The sequence below is a fragment of the Procambarus clarkii genome, chromosome 41 (assembly GCF_040958095.1).
Source record: "Procambarus clarkii isolate CNS0578487 chromosome 41, FALCON_Pclarkii_2.0, whole genome shotgun sequence".
NCBI classification, from domain to species: domain Eukaryota; kingdom Metazoa; phylum Arthropoda; class Malacostraca; order Decapoda; family Cambaridae; genus Procambarus; species Procambarus clarkii.
In genome coordinates this window covers 16,714,117-16,732,095 of record NC_091190.1, presented here as the reverse complement: position 1 = coordinate 16,732,095, position 17,979 = coordinate 16,714,117, and the positions used below count along the sequence as shown (strand labels likewise).

Below are 17,979 nucleotides of genomic sequence, written 5' to 3'. Positions count from 1 at the left end.
AATAGCCCGTAAGTGGTGGCCCTTAACACATTACCAGTATCATTAGCTGATACTGGAGATCTGTGGAGGTGCGACTACACCCTGCGTGACAGGAGATGTCTCCCCCTTGTCGTGGTGGTGGCTGGCTTCTATTTATATGGAACGACGTCTGTCCATGTGGCGCTGGTATCGTCGATAACTTGGAACCGGCTCACTTTAACTGCTTGTTTCGGCCGGTGGTGTGAGCTCCCAGCCACCAAGCGTGAGGAGGGTGATTGAAATTGAAATAAGTTTATTGAACTAAAATACACACAAAGGGATGAGGTAGCTCCAGCTATTATCACCTTCAAGCAGAGGAGGGTGATGGGCCGTTGGGGAGGTAGACTGGTGGTATTCTGTCTAGACGTTTTGAGAGCTGTTGTTGCTCTTGTGGCTGCAGTTCTTGAATATATAGATGTGGTATGATAGAATAGGTGATGATGGAGCAGGCCGAATCTCTTCCTAGAGAGATTACCGTGACAATAGATTAATAAATGATTCACAACATGGTTTTATTGAGGACCGCTAATGTTTGACAAATTTGTTGTTGTTCCATTCCAGCAGAATTGAGGCAGTTGATAGTGGACTGGTGTACCTGTGGACAGGTGTTGTGTACCTTGATTTTAGCAAAGCCTCTGATACAGTGCCACACGGAGGCCACATCTTCACTACACACAATCTTCCTCACAGTGACCACTACCCACTGCACATCACTCACTATTACAACAAAGCATTACACAATACTACAACGAAGAACTACATTTACTAGACCATCCGAATCACTGACCAGCCGAACCATTGACCAACATAACCATAGACCAACATAACCATAGACCATCCTAACCATTGACCATCCTAAGCATTGTCCAACCTAACAATAGACCATTCTCACCATAGACCAGCCTAATCGTTGACCAACCTCGCCTTAAACCGTCAATCAGCAGGTGTACAGATTCCTGAGCCTATATTTTTTGTTTTGTTATTTACATATACAAGATTTCTTACATTCCTGTGCAGTCACTAGCACGTATAACGTTTCGGGCAAATTATTAATCCAAATTTTCCCTGGAATACAACTCGCCGAATCGTTTAACAACCAGGTTAAGGTTGTTAAGATTAACCTTAACCTTAAGGTTAATATATTGGGCTTCACCATATCAACATTTGAAACTGTGCATGGAGTCTGGCTCCACCACATGCATTCCATTTTGTTAACTACTCTGAGACTGAAAAAGTTTCTTCTAATGTCTCTGTAGCTGTTTTTTCAAAGATTATTGAGGAAATTGCATGGTGAGGTCTAAGACGGGGCTAAGGGCAGAGATCGGGACAAGGGGGAGAAAGTGGTTTGGGCTCGCTGGTGGTGAGGTGACCAGTCCTTACTGAACACTGGTGGTGGTGGGTTGTGTATCATTCGGTGAGCAACGAAACTCTCTCTCTCGTAGAGTAACTCGTACTCATCTCCGCACGCACGCCACGACGCTTCTGCCTTGCGTTTATATGGATATTTATATCTCTTGCACTCACACATATACATACATCTAGCTTTCTCGTGTATACGCACTCTCACACAAACCTTTGACACACTCTTTCACGCAAACCTTTGACACACTCTCACACACTCACACACAAACTTTTGACACACACTCACGCAAACCTTTGACACACTCTCTCACAAACCTTTGACACACTCTCTCACGCAAACCTTTGACACACTCTCACACACAATCCTTTGACACACACACAAACGTTTGACACACTCTCACACACAAGCCACACTCTCTCACACAAACCTTTAACACACACACACCCACACAAACATTTGACACACACACACAGTTGAGAGGCGGGACCAAAGAGCCAGAGCTCAACCCCCGCAAGCACAATTAGGTGAGTACACACACACAAACAAACATTTGACACACACAAACCAGTGGCCCCTAACTTGCATACCATGTAAGGTGACGGAGAAGATTGTGAGAAAAAACCGGTAGAACATCTAAGAGAGATGGAACCCTGTAACACACTACCAGCATGGGGTCATGGATGGCAAATTTCGCCTCATACGTTTAATAGAATTCTGTGGCCAGGCGATGCAAATTAGACTGGAAAGAGAAGGGTGGGCAGATTGCATATTTTTAAGACTGCCATTAAGCCTTTGACACAGTACCCCCGAAAAGAGACTGGTGCGTAAGTTGGAGATGCAGGGAGGAATAACAGAGAAAGTACTCCAGTGGATAAGGGAGTACTTAAGCAACAGAAGACAGTCACTGTGAGAGATGAAATCTCAGAGTGGCGAGATGTCACCAGTGGAGTTCCACAGGGTTTGTTTCTGATATATGTAAACGATCTTCCAGAGGGAATTGACTCATTCCTCTCAATGTTTACTGATGATGCAAACATTGTGAGGAGGGTTAAGAGGGGGAACATGGCAAGAGGTTACAAGATGACCTGGGCAAACTGAAGGAATGGTCTAACAAATGGCTACTAAAGATTAACTCGAGTAAATGTAAATTAATTTAGCTAGGCGAAGGGAATAGGAGGCCAGACACAGGGTACAAATGGGAGATGAACTCCTTCATGAAACGGACAGAGAGAAGGACCAGGGGCTGATATCACACAGAACCCGTCCCCCTGATGCCCACATAAAAAGGATATCATCAGTGGTGTATGCAAGGCTGGCTGAAATCAAAACTGTCTTTAGAAATTCGTTTAAGAAATCATTTAGAACATTGTATACCACATGGCAGACCAATCGCGGAGTATGCGGCTCTGGCATGGAGACGATACCTAGTCAAGCACAAGACGAAATTCCAGAACGACAAGGCGTGAGTTACGAGAAAAGGCTACATGAATTGAACCTCACGTCGCTGGAAGACAGAGGATTTAGGGGATATGATTACCACATGCAAAATTCTCAGGGGAATTGATAAAGTAGATGAAAGGTTAACACAGGTGGTCCTCACACAGGGGGACTTGGGGGGAAATTGAGTACCCTAATGAGCCATAGTCAATAGAAATGATCCTGTATTTTGACACACTCCAGTGTGTGTGTCAAAATATATTTTATATAAAATTTTAAAAATATATATGATAGGGAACTAGGTCAAGAGTCATTGCAATAGACAACCAAAGGCTAGAAATTGCGGAGGTCCAAGAGCTAAGGTTCGAGCCTGCTTCTACAGATAGATGAGTACACCCCTACCTATCTACTAAGTGGTAGAAAAACTACAATGTACTGTAGATAAAAAAAGTTTTATTTTATGTCAGTTTTATGAAGGCGATTTGATCTATAATAATGTGAATGATAGTGATATATATGGAGTCTTAGAATAAAATACATGATGCAGTGAGCTTTCATCTAAATAAAAAAATATCCATGATTCAGAAAATTTTCATCTAAATTAAAGAACAAAATGCTTGATGCAGAGAGCTTGCATCTAAATCTAAGAACAGAATGCATGAGGCAGAAAGCGTACTTCTAAAGCTATAAAGGAATAAAATGCTATGGAAATAATAATTTCCAGATAGAAAATAGAAAAAAAATCCTAATTCAAAGAAAATGGGTTAAAGAAAATGAATCTAGAGAAAACGTATTAGTGATTGCTGAATACCCTTTAACAATAATAATTATGAACAGAGAAATCATATTATCGTGATATATCAATGAACAAATCCACAGGAGCCGTAACGAGGGTTCGAACCTATGCGCAGGGCGTTCCCAGGTATGCTTTAGTCGACTGCGCCACAACATGGTAAAATAATTGCAACCTGGGGTACTACTGCACCCACAAGGATCCCGAGGCTTTCACTGAAGCCGAACCGGCGTGTCATATAACCCCAGTAGTACCCCAGGCTGCAATTCTTCTACCATGTCGGAGGGCAGTCGACTAGAGCGTGCCTGGGAACACCCAGCGCATAGGTTCGAACCCTCATAACGGCTCCTGTGGATTTGTTCAACAATAATAATAATAATAATTGTTATTTAATAATGTTTTTACCACAAAATGGGTTTGCAGTTAGTTTAGTTCATTTATTATGCACCCCATACCCATCTTGTGCGCGGTGGTGGAAAGGGTTACAGAGGCACATAATGGGCTCAGGGACTGAACCCCACAATTCATTTAGCTAAGCAAGTTATAATCTTGATGAGCTAGTTACAAAATTCAGCATAAGTCGTCACATCATCAACGGGTTCGAGATCGACCACAAGTACAATTTCTAAATAAAGCAACTGACATATGTGGAGAGCTAGTGTCACAATTGATATGTTTGTCCTGCACACCGCCCCCCCATCCAGTGGGCAGCGGTGGATAGGTTACAGTCACTCAGTTACTACCTACAGTTAGCAAACTGGGGATATTTGGCTAAAATTTCTGGTAGCAGATCATTTTGAATGAAATATTTACACATCGTTGGAACATTGGGTATAGATTTGTCTCTGAATTCACGTATCTTTTCGCACTCCATCACATAGTGACGGAGGGTGTGCTAATAATTTTGTTGACACAGTTTACATTTGGTCAGGTCTACATCGGCAGTATTTGCCGAATGTTAATGACATAAAATGTTTAAAAGTATTTAATAAATTTAAATAAACTCGACCCTCGAGGGGATCAAAGCATGTATACGTGTGATTGAAGAAATAAAAACGGCAAAACCAAGTGAAAGGAAAGAAAAATTAGTCTTTTGTTAAAAAAAAAGAACTTTTCAGATTTGCTGTGAAAATTTATAATTTGTGTCAGAACAGCCGGAAATTTTGAGAAAAAGGCAACAGGAAAAACAGGAAAGATAGGTTAAGGTGCATTCAACGGGACTTGTGCCAGGATGATCATGGGGGTCCGTCCTTCAAAGCTCACGATGCAGGATTTCTTGGGGAGAGGGAAGCGGTTGGGGATGGGGGAGTCGAGGAAGCTGTCCCAGCCCCCTGGTGCCTCCTGTGAGAGGGGGGGGGGGGAGGAAGCTGTCTCAACCCTCTGGTGTCTTGTGGTTGGGGGACGGGGGTTAAGGTGTGTAGGCAAAGGGGTGATGGGGGAGAAATGCTGTGTTGGGAGTGAGGGGTGTGGAGAGGGATAAGTTGTTACAATCTCCTTCCCTAACATTCGGCAGAGAGAGAAAACCGGTTCTTCTTCTCTACAAATATTACAAAAATTAGTCAAAGTTGTCATCATAATAGACTTTAACCTCCTGTTAGGGGTAATTTTGCTAGTGCAGGCTGCCTGCACTAGAATATCAAGAATATCTTCCAATATTCGTGAGTGTATGGAGTAATTACTTAGTCAGTGTGACTAAGAACTTTCTTATGTCTGATAGTACGTACCAAGGAAAAAGGAAAGTACACTTTCTCTAAGTTTCCCCTGTTAAAAAAGAAAACTTTATTATTACAAAAAACGTTACATTTTTATATTCTATACTGAACAAATTTTTATTTTTAAATTCACAGTTCACATTCACATTTTAAACACATGCATTTGATACATGATATAGCTGGAAACTCGTAGGTAAGAAATGTATATTACATTAAGCCGCAATATTCTAAGACGGATTACAATGAACAATACAGAATTTTAAAATTCAGCTCTATTAGATCACCCTTTCTCTACTGCCTCCTCCAACTCCTGACACCCCTTCCCTACTGACTCCTCCAACTGCTGGCTGACTCTCCCCACCTTCTCTGCTGACTCCTCTCCCCACCTCCTGACACTCCTGTCATGACCACTCCCTTGCTCCATACTGAACCCTCACCCGCTCCCTCCTTAATCCTCACCACCTCTCCCTCAAGCCCCTCAACATACCTCCCTCAAGCACCTCACTACCCCTCCTTCAAACTCCCCAAAAAGAAACAGATACATACATACATACAGGAAACGTATCTAACAATTAAGCAAACAAAGAGCTACACGGTCATGCTAGCCCATGGCCACAGAGTAGGAAGTGCAGGAAGGTGTGTCAATAGTTCTCTTCTATGTTATTTAGGTAAGTACCCATGCCTAACACAACAGCATAGACGATCGCAAATATATACACACTAGTAAACATTAAGCCAGAGGTAAACAGTACTCATTTACCCATAATTTGAAGGAAATATTTAAAAATATAACAAGAATTCTCCACATGGCGTCATGTCCAAGGACGGCCTAGCGAGGCGTCTCAGAGAAAACGGAACTGATGTAGCAAGTCATTGGCAATTCATTTTGCAATCAAACTTCTTGAATATATTTTATGGTGATACGTATGATACATTACTCAGACGAAATAATGGAGAGAAGAGTAGCCGATTAAAAAATAATCGAAAATTATGGATGAAAGTGTCGACATCCGGTTAACTTGTATGTGGGATAAGGAATGCCAAACGAACTAGTTAATATACTGGATATAAAACAAAAATATATCACTACTGTAAACCCAACAACTTATGTATGCATATTTTTCCCTTTCAATTAATTCAATAACGAAAAAAGTTTAAAATTTGACTAACCTCACTTAAATCGTTAATCAGTATATATACTGTCCTTGGTCGCTGACATTTAAATTTGACTTCGTCGTCCTGGGAAGAAAAGTCTCGATAGATGGGGGGGGGGGGTGAGTGAGTGAGAGGAGATCATCTACGTGCTGGAGCCTGAGAACTACTAGTTATTTGTATACTGGTCATATATTGTTAAATATAAAGATCTACTTTGATGTATTGACTGAATAGACTGCATGGTACATGAGGTCATTGTTATTACTGTCCTTGCAAAAGGGTGAAGGATTTAATTGCTTTCTCCTTGTCTGTGTGCCTGTCTGACAGTGCTGACCCTTCAGTGACTCAGAGAAAGTGAGGTCTAGCAAGTTACAAGCCTTGGTGTATTTGTGTTATAATTTAACTATTCTGACGTTCGATTTCATTATGGAATCTGGCCTTAAGTTGTGGATTGGAGGTGGCTTCCACAACGTCTTTCAGTACATTTCCACTGTTGATCACCCGTACATACGTGTCTGTGTGTGTAGTCATCCACTTGTGTCTTTATAAGCAAGCTTTAGCTCTTGGATACGCTATTCCAACGGCTGGTTTTCAAAATCTAATAATATAACTTAGAAACCCTCGGTTGAAAGCCGACGATGTAGTTCACTGCACTACAGGATGTGATTATTCAGTTAATATTTTCCACCAGTTATCATATCATATTCTATTTCAGTAATCCTGTTTATTTTCATCTACTTTATTTGTGATTCCATCAGCGTTGGTATATAAAACTCTTGAGCCTGACTTTCCACGATTTCTATATTATGAATGTCTGCATGTCTTCTTGGCCTAAGTGGTGGTCGCCACAAGTCGAAGATGGGAGGTAATCCATCGGAAGGTGACTGTACAGAAGCATGATTTGGGGCATGCAAGGCGTCACAGAGAGGCAATGAGCTGTGATGTAGGAAAAGTCTCGCCCCTTTCTATTTCACAGAGCTACAGCCCCGCTCCTGTGCCAGGTAAGTCCATTACGGGCTCACCATAGCTACTTATAGCTTTTTATTCCGAGTAGCTAAATCTAAATCAACAGCAACCCTCTTTATTTCTTAGGAATTGTTTAGTCTGTACGCATAATTATATGTATGCATGTAAGGTATGTATATAATAATATATACTTTACATGCATACATATAATTATACGTATAGATGAAACAATTCCTAAGAAATAGAGAGGTGAGGTATATACATAAGGTATGTGTGTGTGTGGAAGTGGGTAGTGACCGTGGAGGAAGAAATATACTGGTGGCGAAAGTGGGTGAAGGGTCAAGAGTATATCTTGCCACAAGTCGTGGTCCCTTCTCCCTGCTATCTTGACTTGCAGCATTCTTATCCTCCAGTGGACCCAAACCGATGTATATATACATATATTACAGGATATCATTTTGATGGAGAAGTTGTCATATGCATTATATTTTATCAGAGCTTCTCTTCATATCCATACATATAGTTTTTGACTCTGTGGTGAGTGTTTCTTTTTCTGGATGTGATGCGTACGTGTCTTCTGACTGTTCAAGATACGTATGTTTTCTGACTGTCCATTGTGCAAGTTTTCTGACTGGTGTGTACGTATGTCTTCTGACTGTAGTTCGTGCCGAGAGAGGTCTATCCACACTGCTATAAACTTAATTCCCAATGGGAAAAACATTCTTGAGTAACGTAACATCAGTGTTGGACAAATGTTAAATCAACGTGGGATCTACGTTAAATCAACATTAAATCAATGTTGATCAAATGTTGCTATGATCCATTACACAAATTGATAATGGTCCAGGATGGACTGAAAAGTCGCCGTTTCTCCATTCTCTGATGTGTGGTTTGGTCACCACAACCAATGTTACATCAACGTCATTTGCTTGTGGGAGACACAGCTAGTAAATAAGGTTGTAGTATCATGGCTGCCATTTGAGTCTAACTTTGATGTTCTTTTTGTTTTCAGCCAAAACTGTGTTTACAAGAATGGCGTCATCCCGAGGGTGGTTCCCGCTGCTAGCGTGTCTGGCTGTGGCTGGTCTTCCCTCCAGCGCTAACTTCAGGTACAACATAACACAACCCATCCGCCATCACAAAAACACATAACCAGACTATCGTACGTTGACCAGACCACTCACACTAGAAGGTGAAGGGACGACGACGTTTCGACTTGAGAATGGTCCAGGACGGACCGAAACGTCGTCGTCCCTTCAACTTCTAGTGTGTGGTCTGGTCAACATACTTTAGCCACGTTATTGTGACTCATCGCCTGCAGACTATCGTACACTTATATAAGTCAGTATCTGAGTAATACTTTTGGCAGCCGACTGTAAGGACGCATCTTTCAGTATGTCTGATAAAAAAAACGGCGTTTTATCAAATTTAAATTAATATTTTATATTATAGGGATTAACAAAGAAAAGGATAGTTTGTTTATTCGTGTTGGCAAAGTCTCAGTTAATAAACAGCTCATCACAACAAATGCGGCTTGTTTACATAGTCTATTTATACCCAAACAAATGAATTTATATATGTTTACCCCACGCTTGAAACAATCCAGCGATTTAACGTCTATTATGTTACTCGGTAACTTATTCCATATATTAACAACCCCGTTTCTGCACCAATATTTGTACACTGTTTCTTGATCTAAACTCGTTCAGTTTGTTTCCATTGTTACACGTTCCATTTTGAATTGATATATTTAATGTCTTATTTAGATCTTTTTTGGTATATCTTTTGATCCATTTATATACTTCAATCATGTTACCTCTAACTCTGCCGTTCTAGAGAATGTAAATTACAACGATCAACGATAAACAACAGATATCCTAGAACAGAGCCTTTGGGCACTCCTCATAAAGCAGTTTTCCCTCTCGGACCTAACTTTATTTATGCTTACCCCTTTGTTTCATTTGAAATTACCATGTCCTTATGCAACATAGTACAACCCCTCTGCCCCCCAGTACCATCTGTCACTATATTTCTAATGAGTATCTCGAGGTACACTTTCAATTAAAGGCTTTGTTAAAGTCATGGTATATAACATAAAAAATACATGAAACTCCAGAAAGTCCATTGGCCTATACCAGGCTTCACTTATTTATATTCACACAAACACATTCTTTTATATATCTAACTTGTACTTGAAACCATCTGGCAGTTACTTAATGAATGTAGCCTATTGGCTGACCTGTCGTGACCTTCGTTTCAGGGAAGCAAGTCCATGGGGCTGGAGATGTGTGAACGAGACGTGTATAAGAGAGGAGGATACCGGTCAGCGCAGCCTAGCAGGCCTCAGCTCTTGTAAGCTCACGTGTAACAGAGACAGTGTCCTGTGGCCCAGGCCCACAGGTCTCCTTCGTGTTGGACAACAGGTGAGTCCTTTAGCAATGAAATCACAAGTACGTGATGAATAAGAACATAACAATAGAGTAATTTGTTTCATAACTCAACCACCATGTTTCTAAACCAATATTTACCCAGGTCTTTCCTGAATCTAAACTTATGAAATTCATGTCCATTGATTCCATCTCTATTTTGTGTTAACATTTTAATTCTGAAGAATCTATGAATAAATATTAAGACAGTTTAATGGGATCGAACCCATGCCACTGAACTCCCCAGACACACACTACCAACTACATGATAGAATACAAAAAAGTATGTTAAACTCAACCAGAAGTACTACTTGACTTACATGGAGTCATGTAGTACTTCTTTCTGGCTGAGATGTTTAACGAGCCCATCACGGTCCAATGGGTAATGCATGTGTCTCAGATGTTCAGGGTCGCAGGTTTGATCCCATCGTACTGCCTCAATATTTATTCATTTTAGTTCTTGTCATGAACGTGAAGTGATCCTGTTGCGGGTGATATGTGTTACGAGAGCTGTCGTCATGACTCCCATCTTTAATTCCTGCTTTCAAGTCATATATATATATATACTCCTTTATACACATGCCAGATGGCCCACAGTAACATTTAGTTCAAGTTACATAGAAATAGGATGCATGTTTTCTGTGCAATTTTAATAGGGTGACCTAGGCTGTGATTTTGAAAATGGTGACATAATGTCACTGCTTCAAGCAGAATTTCGTGCCTGTCGGGCCAGAGTCAGGTCCCAAAGTCCCGGATACAGACATGTGACCTGTTTGGTCAAATTTTATATTAACTCTCCAATCAGTGTGCTCCGGTCACGTGACTGCCGAGGAGATGTGAGGCCCTGGATTCCCTCACTCTGACCTGAGAGTTTGATGAAAGTTGATGAACTGCGACACTCTTCTTATTGGGTTAAGATTAGATACAGTGCAAGGGAGCTAGACCTGAGTGAAGAGTCTGTAGCTCATAGTTCACAGTAACAGCTCGATTAAGAATATGTGCATTTGCAAGAGTTAATGGCGAGCCAGGTGCGGACTGCTTGATCGATCCAGATATGACTCAAGGAATGCCAGTGGCGGGAGAACCACTTTGTTTTCCTCATCCAGGCTATGGAAGACATCTACATTCAATGAAGAATGTAATTTTCACTAGTAAGCCTGACTCAACTAGCATCGAACAAACAGTCCTCGTCAAGTGAGGATTGGTTTTGAAAGGGAAAGACTGCAGCAAGACAGTGACATTCTGATGTTCCAATGACATTATGACTGTAGTACTGTGAGTGATTTCCTGTGATTAGGGCCACTGTATTTCTCCAGTGAAAGAAGAAACATTAATCAGAGCAGCAGAGGGAGGTGGCGCAGCCAACTTCAGGGAGACCCAAAAAACTAATAAGTACAAGGACCTAGAACGTTGCTATTAGGTTCTTGGTTTTTATTAGTTCTTGGTACTCCAAGAACTCCAAGAACTTGGTCGTGTTCTCCTAGAAGTGCTCATTTCTGATGTATCTGATGCCTCTCATCTCTACTGTATCTGAAAGTTCACATTTCTGATTGATCTGAAGGTTTACGTTTCTGCAGGTTCATATTTCAACTGTATCTGAAGCTTAGTATCTCTGCTGTATCTGAAGCTTAGTATCTCAGCTGTATCTGAAGCTTAGTATCTCTGCTGTATCTGAAGCTTAATATCTCTGCTGTATCTGAAGCTTAGTATCTCTGCTGTATCTGAAGCTTAGTATCTCTGCTGTATCTGAAGCTTAGTATCTCTGCTGTATCTGAAGCTTAATATCTCTGCTGTATCTGAAGCTTAGTATCTCTGCTGTATCTGAAGCTTAGTATCTCTGCTGTATCTGAAGCTTAGTATCTCTGCTGTATCTGAAGCTTAGTATCTGCTGTATCTGAAGCTTAGTATCTCTGCTGTATCTGAAGCTTAATATCTCTGCTGTATCTGAAGCTTAGTATCTCTGCAGCTTAGTATCTCTGCTGTATCTGAAGCTTAGTATCTCTGCTGTATCTGAAGCCTCATATATCCGCTGTATCTGAAGCTTTTTTTTATATATACAAGAGTTCTTACATTCTTGTAAAGCCACTAGCACGCATATTGATGCGCACAGGTCCTTAATCTTAATTTTCCTTGGAATACGACCCACCAAATCATTTAACAACCAGGTACCCATTCACTGTTGAGTGAACAGAGGAGTACAGTTAAGGATTTGGCGCCTAGTCAATCCTCCCCGGCCAGGATGCGAACCCAGGCCAAATCGTTTGCGATGTGCGGGGTGAGTGTTACCACTGGGAATTGTATATCGTACATTAGAAGGTAATGTGCATTTACACACCCACTTAAATGTTTGTATACATAATCATTTAAATTAATCATGTGTATATATATATACAGAACCCTTCTATCTCTTCAGTTCGATATCTTCTTTCCAACAGACAGTCCACTTTCTGGCGGAGGCGCTGACGCTTCGAGGGGTGGCGGGTCCTACTGACGAAGTAAAGCAGTTGGTAACGAAGGCCTTCGACATCTTCAAGGAGAACGTGAACAATAACATACCCGAAACAGGAGGCAAACCAATGGTTTTGGGCCCCTTTAGTAGACAGGTACTGAGTATATGGAGTCACTAAATTGAAAATATATATATATATATATATATATATATATATATATATAATCTCGCATTTGTCGGCATTGAAGACGCACTTAATTAAGAAGGATATTGTGAGAATTTGTTTTTGTATGTTTCATATTAATTTATTGCAATCAAACATTGCGTCCTGTCTGCCCGCAAATACGGTATATTAAACAAAGATAGATAAAGCTACCTTTATATTAGGTTATTTGATTCCGAAATTATTATATAGTAACAAAAACTTTAAACCTGAGGGACAAGTTTTTATAACATAGAGTTAGACTATTGGATCAATTAATAAATGTCAGGGAATAATCAAGATGGGTTCAGTAAAACAGAGTAGGTATACCTTATTATTTATTTATATTAAGTACTTTAAAATCTTCTCTTATTATGGGTTCAAGAGAAGGTGATCGTTTTCAAGTAATACGTCAATATTTCTTATTACAGGTAACGAGTCATCGTGTAGACGTTGACGTGACAGTGAGTCGAGGATCAACCAAGCTGTTACTTGATACCTCGGAAGCCTATACGCTTGGCCTCACCACCCGCGGCACCGTCACCAACGCCACCATCCTAGCGACTACCTTCTTCGGGGCGCGACACGCCCTTGAAACCCTCTCTCAGCTAATCGAATTCGACGACCTGGCTGGCGTTCTTGAGGTAGGCTCCGAGGGCATTGTTGGTGCGGGTAACTCGTCCAGAAACGATAATACTTATTGCAACTATTAATGGAACATACAAAAATATACTGTTGCCCAAAAATCAACACATTTTATACAATTAGTTTTACTGAGGGCAGGAGAATAAAGGCAACAACCAATTCTAAAATTTCCTAGACATATTATAACACATATTTACTAAATTAGTCCTAGTATGGAATATATTAGGCCTGGAATTGTTTATTTAGGCCTCGGACAGATTAAGTTAGGTTGTATAGTTACTGTTCTAGTTTGAGGCTTGTACTTTCTGGCCTTCTAATAGTAGAGAACGTGAATTTTAATTCAGCATGTTCCTTCAATAGTTGTAATAAGTACTATAATTTTTAGAGGTTGGATTGGTGTAATGCTTATCTATCAGTGACTACGGGGAGGGAGGTCTAGCTCTTTATGCCCCGTCTACTAGCCTGGCTGTAACTATCACTTTATAATTGAATTATTCGGACGTACCAATTCCTTGTCGAATCTGGCATTAACTTTTTTGAATGGAGGTAGCTTCACACAACTTTTTTCAATGCATTTCACTTGTGTGTTCCAGGCTAATATGTTTTGCATTCGTAGATTGTGTCAACGGCCGCAATCACCGACGTACCATTCTTCAAGTACCGGGGAATTCTACTTGATACAGCAAGGAATTACTTCAGTGTTAAGTCCCTTGAACGCACCCTGGATGCCATGGCGGCCAACAAACTCAACACCTTCCACTGGCACATCACCGACTCGCAGTCTTTCCCTCTGTACCTGGAGAACCTGCCCAAAATGGCCTTTTTCGGTGCTTATTCCCCGCGCCAAATCTACAGGCCGGCGGATGTACGCCACCTGGTGGAGTACGGCCGGGTGCGAGGGGTGAGGGTCCTTCCAGAGTTCAGCGCTCCCGGTCATGTGGGTAACGGGTGGCAGTGGACTGAGAAGCAAGGATTGGGCAAGATTGCTGTTTGTGTAAATCAGGTAATTGCCATTCTGTTATAATACTCTAATAGCGGGCTGCAGTACCGGTTGCCAGAGGTCCCTTCACATGCACCACATACGCTTTTAATGAGTGTTCAACTCTAATATAGCAATATCTCTTGGAAATAAAATAAAATAAGCAAATAAATTAATAAACAAATAAAGAACTGTTCAAAATAATAGCGAAACTTTACTTTAGATGTTAGAAAGTAAAATTTTTCTGCCGCAACGTTCACTGCGTTCCTAAAAATTTCTTTATTGATACAAAGTTTTCTTAGTTTAATTAATTAATGGATCATCCTGTTTACTGATAAATTTACTGTTTTCTATTAATACTAATTCACTAAGTATATGTGGCAACAAACTTCTTTAATACCATGATAAATGTTGCTAGGATCAGTGTGTTCAGGTTTAATTCCTGAATCTTACAAAATATTTTCTTCCTTCTATCTAGAACCAAGTTGCAATGCAAATAATTTGATAACGTTTGTCGCGCATAAGACATTATGATTTTCCAGACTGAACAGATTCTCGTGTTTTATATGACAGGCAGAACTGATTCTTATTTTTTATGTCAGGCAGAACAGTGTCTCCGACAAGGTATAGTATACACACACTATAAGGCGCACCTAAGTCATAGGTGTACATACACCAAGAGTTTAGTCCTGGACCGAGATTCATCAAGCATTAACGCGTCTACTTACGAACCCGTACATCTTTTCTCAATATTTGACGACTTTGATTTCATATATTAAAGCAGTTTTATGAACTCGGAAGCACTAGGAGGCTGTTTATAACAATAACATTTGATTGGGAAGTTTCCATGCTTGTAAATTAATGTAAACAAAGTTGCCAAATATTGAGAACAGATGTACAGGTTCATCAGTTGCGTAAATGCTTGATGAATCCCGCCCCAGAACTATGTTGAGACTAACGTATACTTCATGGTTGCTCTTGGGGTTGACAGGTCTTAAGCCCAACACCAAACTTGCTAGTTGGCCAGAAAACTATTGTGGTGGCCTTAATTTATTTATTATTTATTTAATTTATTTATTTACAAGAAGGTACAATGAGTTGTGAGAGTACATAATACCAGTGTTCTTACATTTCTTGCAAAGCCACTAACACGCATAGCGTTTCGGACAGAATCCCGAATCCGAATTAATAATCCTCCAGAGGTTGATAGGCCTCAAGCCGAACACCATATCTAAAATAGTCTACCTTTGTGAACATTATAACTTGCCAGGCAGGAAAGGATATAGGTCGACACACCTGTGCTAGGTGAGTACGACAGGCGACCATAGAACTTGTGCCGCTTGGAGCTTTTTGTTCCGAGTAGCCGAATCTAAAACAACAACAGCGAAAGGATATATCTCTTGGCATAAAAAATAGTGAAAGCAACGTTTGCCTGCAGGAACCCTGGAGGTCGTATTGCAGCGAGCCTCCGTGTGGCCAGCTGGACGTCCTCAACAACAACACCTTCACCGTCCTGTCGCATATTTACAAGGAGATGGTAAACCTCTTCAGCCCCCTCGACCTCTTCCACTTTGGAGGAAGTGAGGTACGGAATCATCGATATCCTTCACTTTTGTGCAACTTGTCAGATTCTTTGGCCAAAATATTAATAGCATTATATTTGAGATGTAAGGAAAGTTATTTATTGGGAGAGAGCGCTAAGCCAGTGTGTATGCAGTCTTCTCGGCTTAGCGCCTTATTTTGATAATTACTTAAGACAGCATGACTATGTAGCATTTGGAAGAGATATGAGTAAGGTAGTAGGCATCCTACAGTCTTGGGAGACTATGGAGTTGCGCTCTGGTTGCCGAGGCTGGAGTGTCTTCACCAGGGCGCAAAGCCTGGGTAGGTGAATATGGAGAAGCTGTTACCCATACAACAGAACTCCCCCCCCCCCTCTCGACGTTGCTGAAATTGTCCAATATAAAGGCGAACGCCAATACGCATGGTTCCAGGGCCGTCGCAGGAGTTGCCAGAACTCCATATTCTTATAATTCCAGCAAATGTTTCAACTTTCCTCATATTCCAGCTCTAAAGTTTGTGTACGCACCTCCTTGTCCTCATATCCTAGCTCCTTGTCCTTATAATCCAGCTCCTTGTCCTTATAATCCAGCTTCTTGTCCTTATAACCCAGCTCCTTGTACTCGAATCCCTTGCAAGTGCTATATAGTCATAGTGGCTTACCACTTTCTACCGTTATCATTATCCTTAACCGATTCGGCAGCGATGGTACAAAAGTCGACCAACCTGGAACTCTACTGAATTCACTGGGGAGGTTCTAGAAGCCCCGAACTGGCCCCTGATACATCAATGAAAAATTATTTTAATTGATATATTACGCCATTGTGATTTCAATTGGGGACCTGGTTATAAATCGATTGACTAGTTGTGTGCCTGGGAAAACCAATAGAATAAGTCATCAAATGAGTAGTGAGAAGGGAAAACTATAAGCCTGCAAACAGGAGCCAGAAGTCGTCTCCTCCTGAACCCACCTGTATAAAAAAGTAAATACATTGTAGAAGAGCATATTTTGGCTCTGCTAGCAACACACTCTGATATCTTACTCTCTTTTCTCTCTCTACCAAGGTAAACCTCAATTGCTGGAACACGACGGACGCGATTGTGGCCCACTTAGAGGAAGCGGGTCTTGGGAGAAGCGCTGAGTCCTTTTACAAGCTTTGGGCAGACTTCCAGAAGTCAGCCTACCATCTCCTTTCTGAAGCCAACCTGGGTAAACAGATCCCTGGGATCCTTTTGAACTCTCGGCTCACGGAGATGGACAGCGCTGAGAGCCACCTCGACCCACAACACTATATTATCCAGCTCTGGACTACTGAAGGAAACCAAACCATCAAGAACCTCCTGCAGAAGGGTTTTCGAGTCATCTTCAGCAACTACGACGCCTGGCATCTAGGTTGTGGATTGGTAAACCCAGTTTCTACTGGCGAAAATTTGTGTAGCACCTACATGGGCTGGCAAACCGTATACGACAATAGTCCAATCAACATTGTGAGGAACCTTACTGGATCTTCGCATCGTGATCTTATTCTAGGAGGCGAAGCAGCTCTCTATACCCATCAAGTAGATGAAGGAACCCTGGATTCAAAGGTAGGGTAACTAGCTCATTTTGCCTAAAATTTATATTATAATAAAGTGAAAAACGAAATACTGTAAATGTATTAGTAAACGTTTATTACTATAAAGATGACACATGGTAACTTATTCTTCAGCTGTGGCCGCGCGGGTCAGCTCTGGCGGAGCGGTTGTGGACCAACCCCGACAGCACCTGGCTAGCCGCTGAAACCCGACTCATCCACCATCGACAACGGCTTGTCAAGAGGGGCGTCATGGCGGAGAGAATCCAACCCCAATGGTGTCACCAGAATGAAGGCCTCTGTTACCTTTGAGCTGTCATCGTGGTATTAGCAGAATAAAGGCCTCTTTTTTCCTGTAAACAGTGATATCGCCAGAATAAATGAAGGCTTCACTGACCCTTAATGAACAGCAATAGAACCAATATTAAAAGCTTCGTGTTTCGGTCGTGCCATGTTTATCTTCACCGCTGCAGCTGTGTCGAAGATGTGCAGCCATTTCTGTGACTCTGCAAGTCACCTTCTCCATTGCTATTCATACGCATAAGACACTGTTTCCTAAGAACATCATGTTCAGCATATTACAATATAAAACAATTTACGTTTCCACAAAGGTACGACAAAATAGGGTACAGTCAACTCATACACAAGACAAAGCTAATTTTTTCATTATCAACTCCGTATATATATATATCGTTAGGTT

At 41.2% G+C, this 17,979-nt stretch overlaps 1 protein-coding gene across 1 annotated transcript in view; it reads left to right on the top strand.

Moving 5' to 3' along the window:
• Window positions 1-1,368: 1,368 nt before the first annotated feature.
• LOC123761064 (chitooligosaccharidolytic beta-N-acetylglucosaminidase) overlaps window positions 1,369-17,979 on the top strand; it is a 16,748-nt gene continuing 137 nt past the window's right edge. The window contains exons 1-9 of the mRNA XM_045746952.2: window positions 1,369-1,432; window positions 8,457-8,553; window positions 9,705-9,867; window positions 12,306-12,473; window positions 12,953-13,165; window positions 13,783-14,169; window positions 15,584-15,730; window positions 16,771-17,292; window positions 17,415-17,979. The exon at window positions 17,415-17,979 is cut by the window's right edge and continues 137 nt beyond it. Coding sequence (XP_045602908.2) covers window positions 8,477-8,553; window positions 9,705-9,867; window positions 12,306-12,473; window positions 12,953-13,165; window positions 13,783-14,169; window positions 15,584-15,730; window positions 16,771-17,292; window positions 17,415-17,591 — 1,854 coding nt within the window. The 5' untranslated portion in view covers window positions 1,369-1,432; window positions 8,457-8,476 and the 3' untranslated portion in view covers window positions 17,592-17,979. The remainder of the gene's footprint in view (window positions 1,433-8,456; window positions 8,554-9,704; window positions 9,868-12,305; window positions 12,474-12,952; window positions 13,166-13,782; window positions 14,170-15,583; window positions 15,731-16,770; window positions 17,293-17,414) is intronic.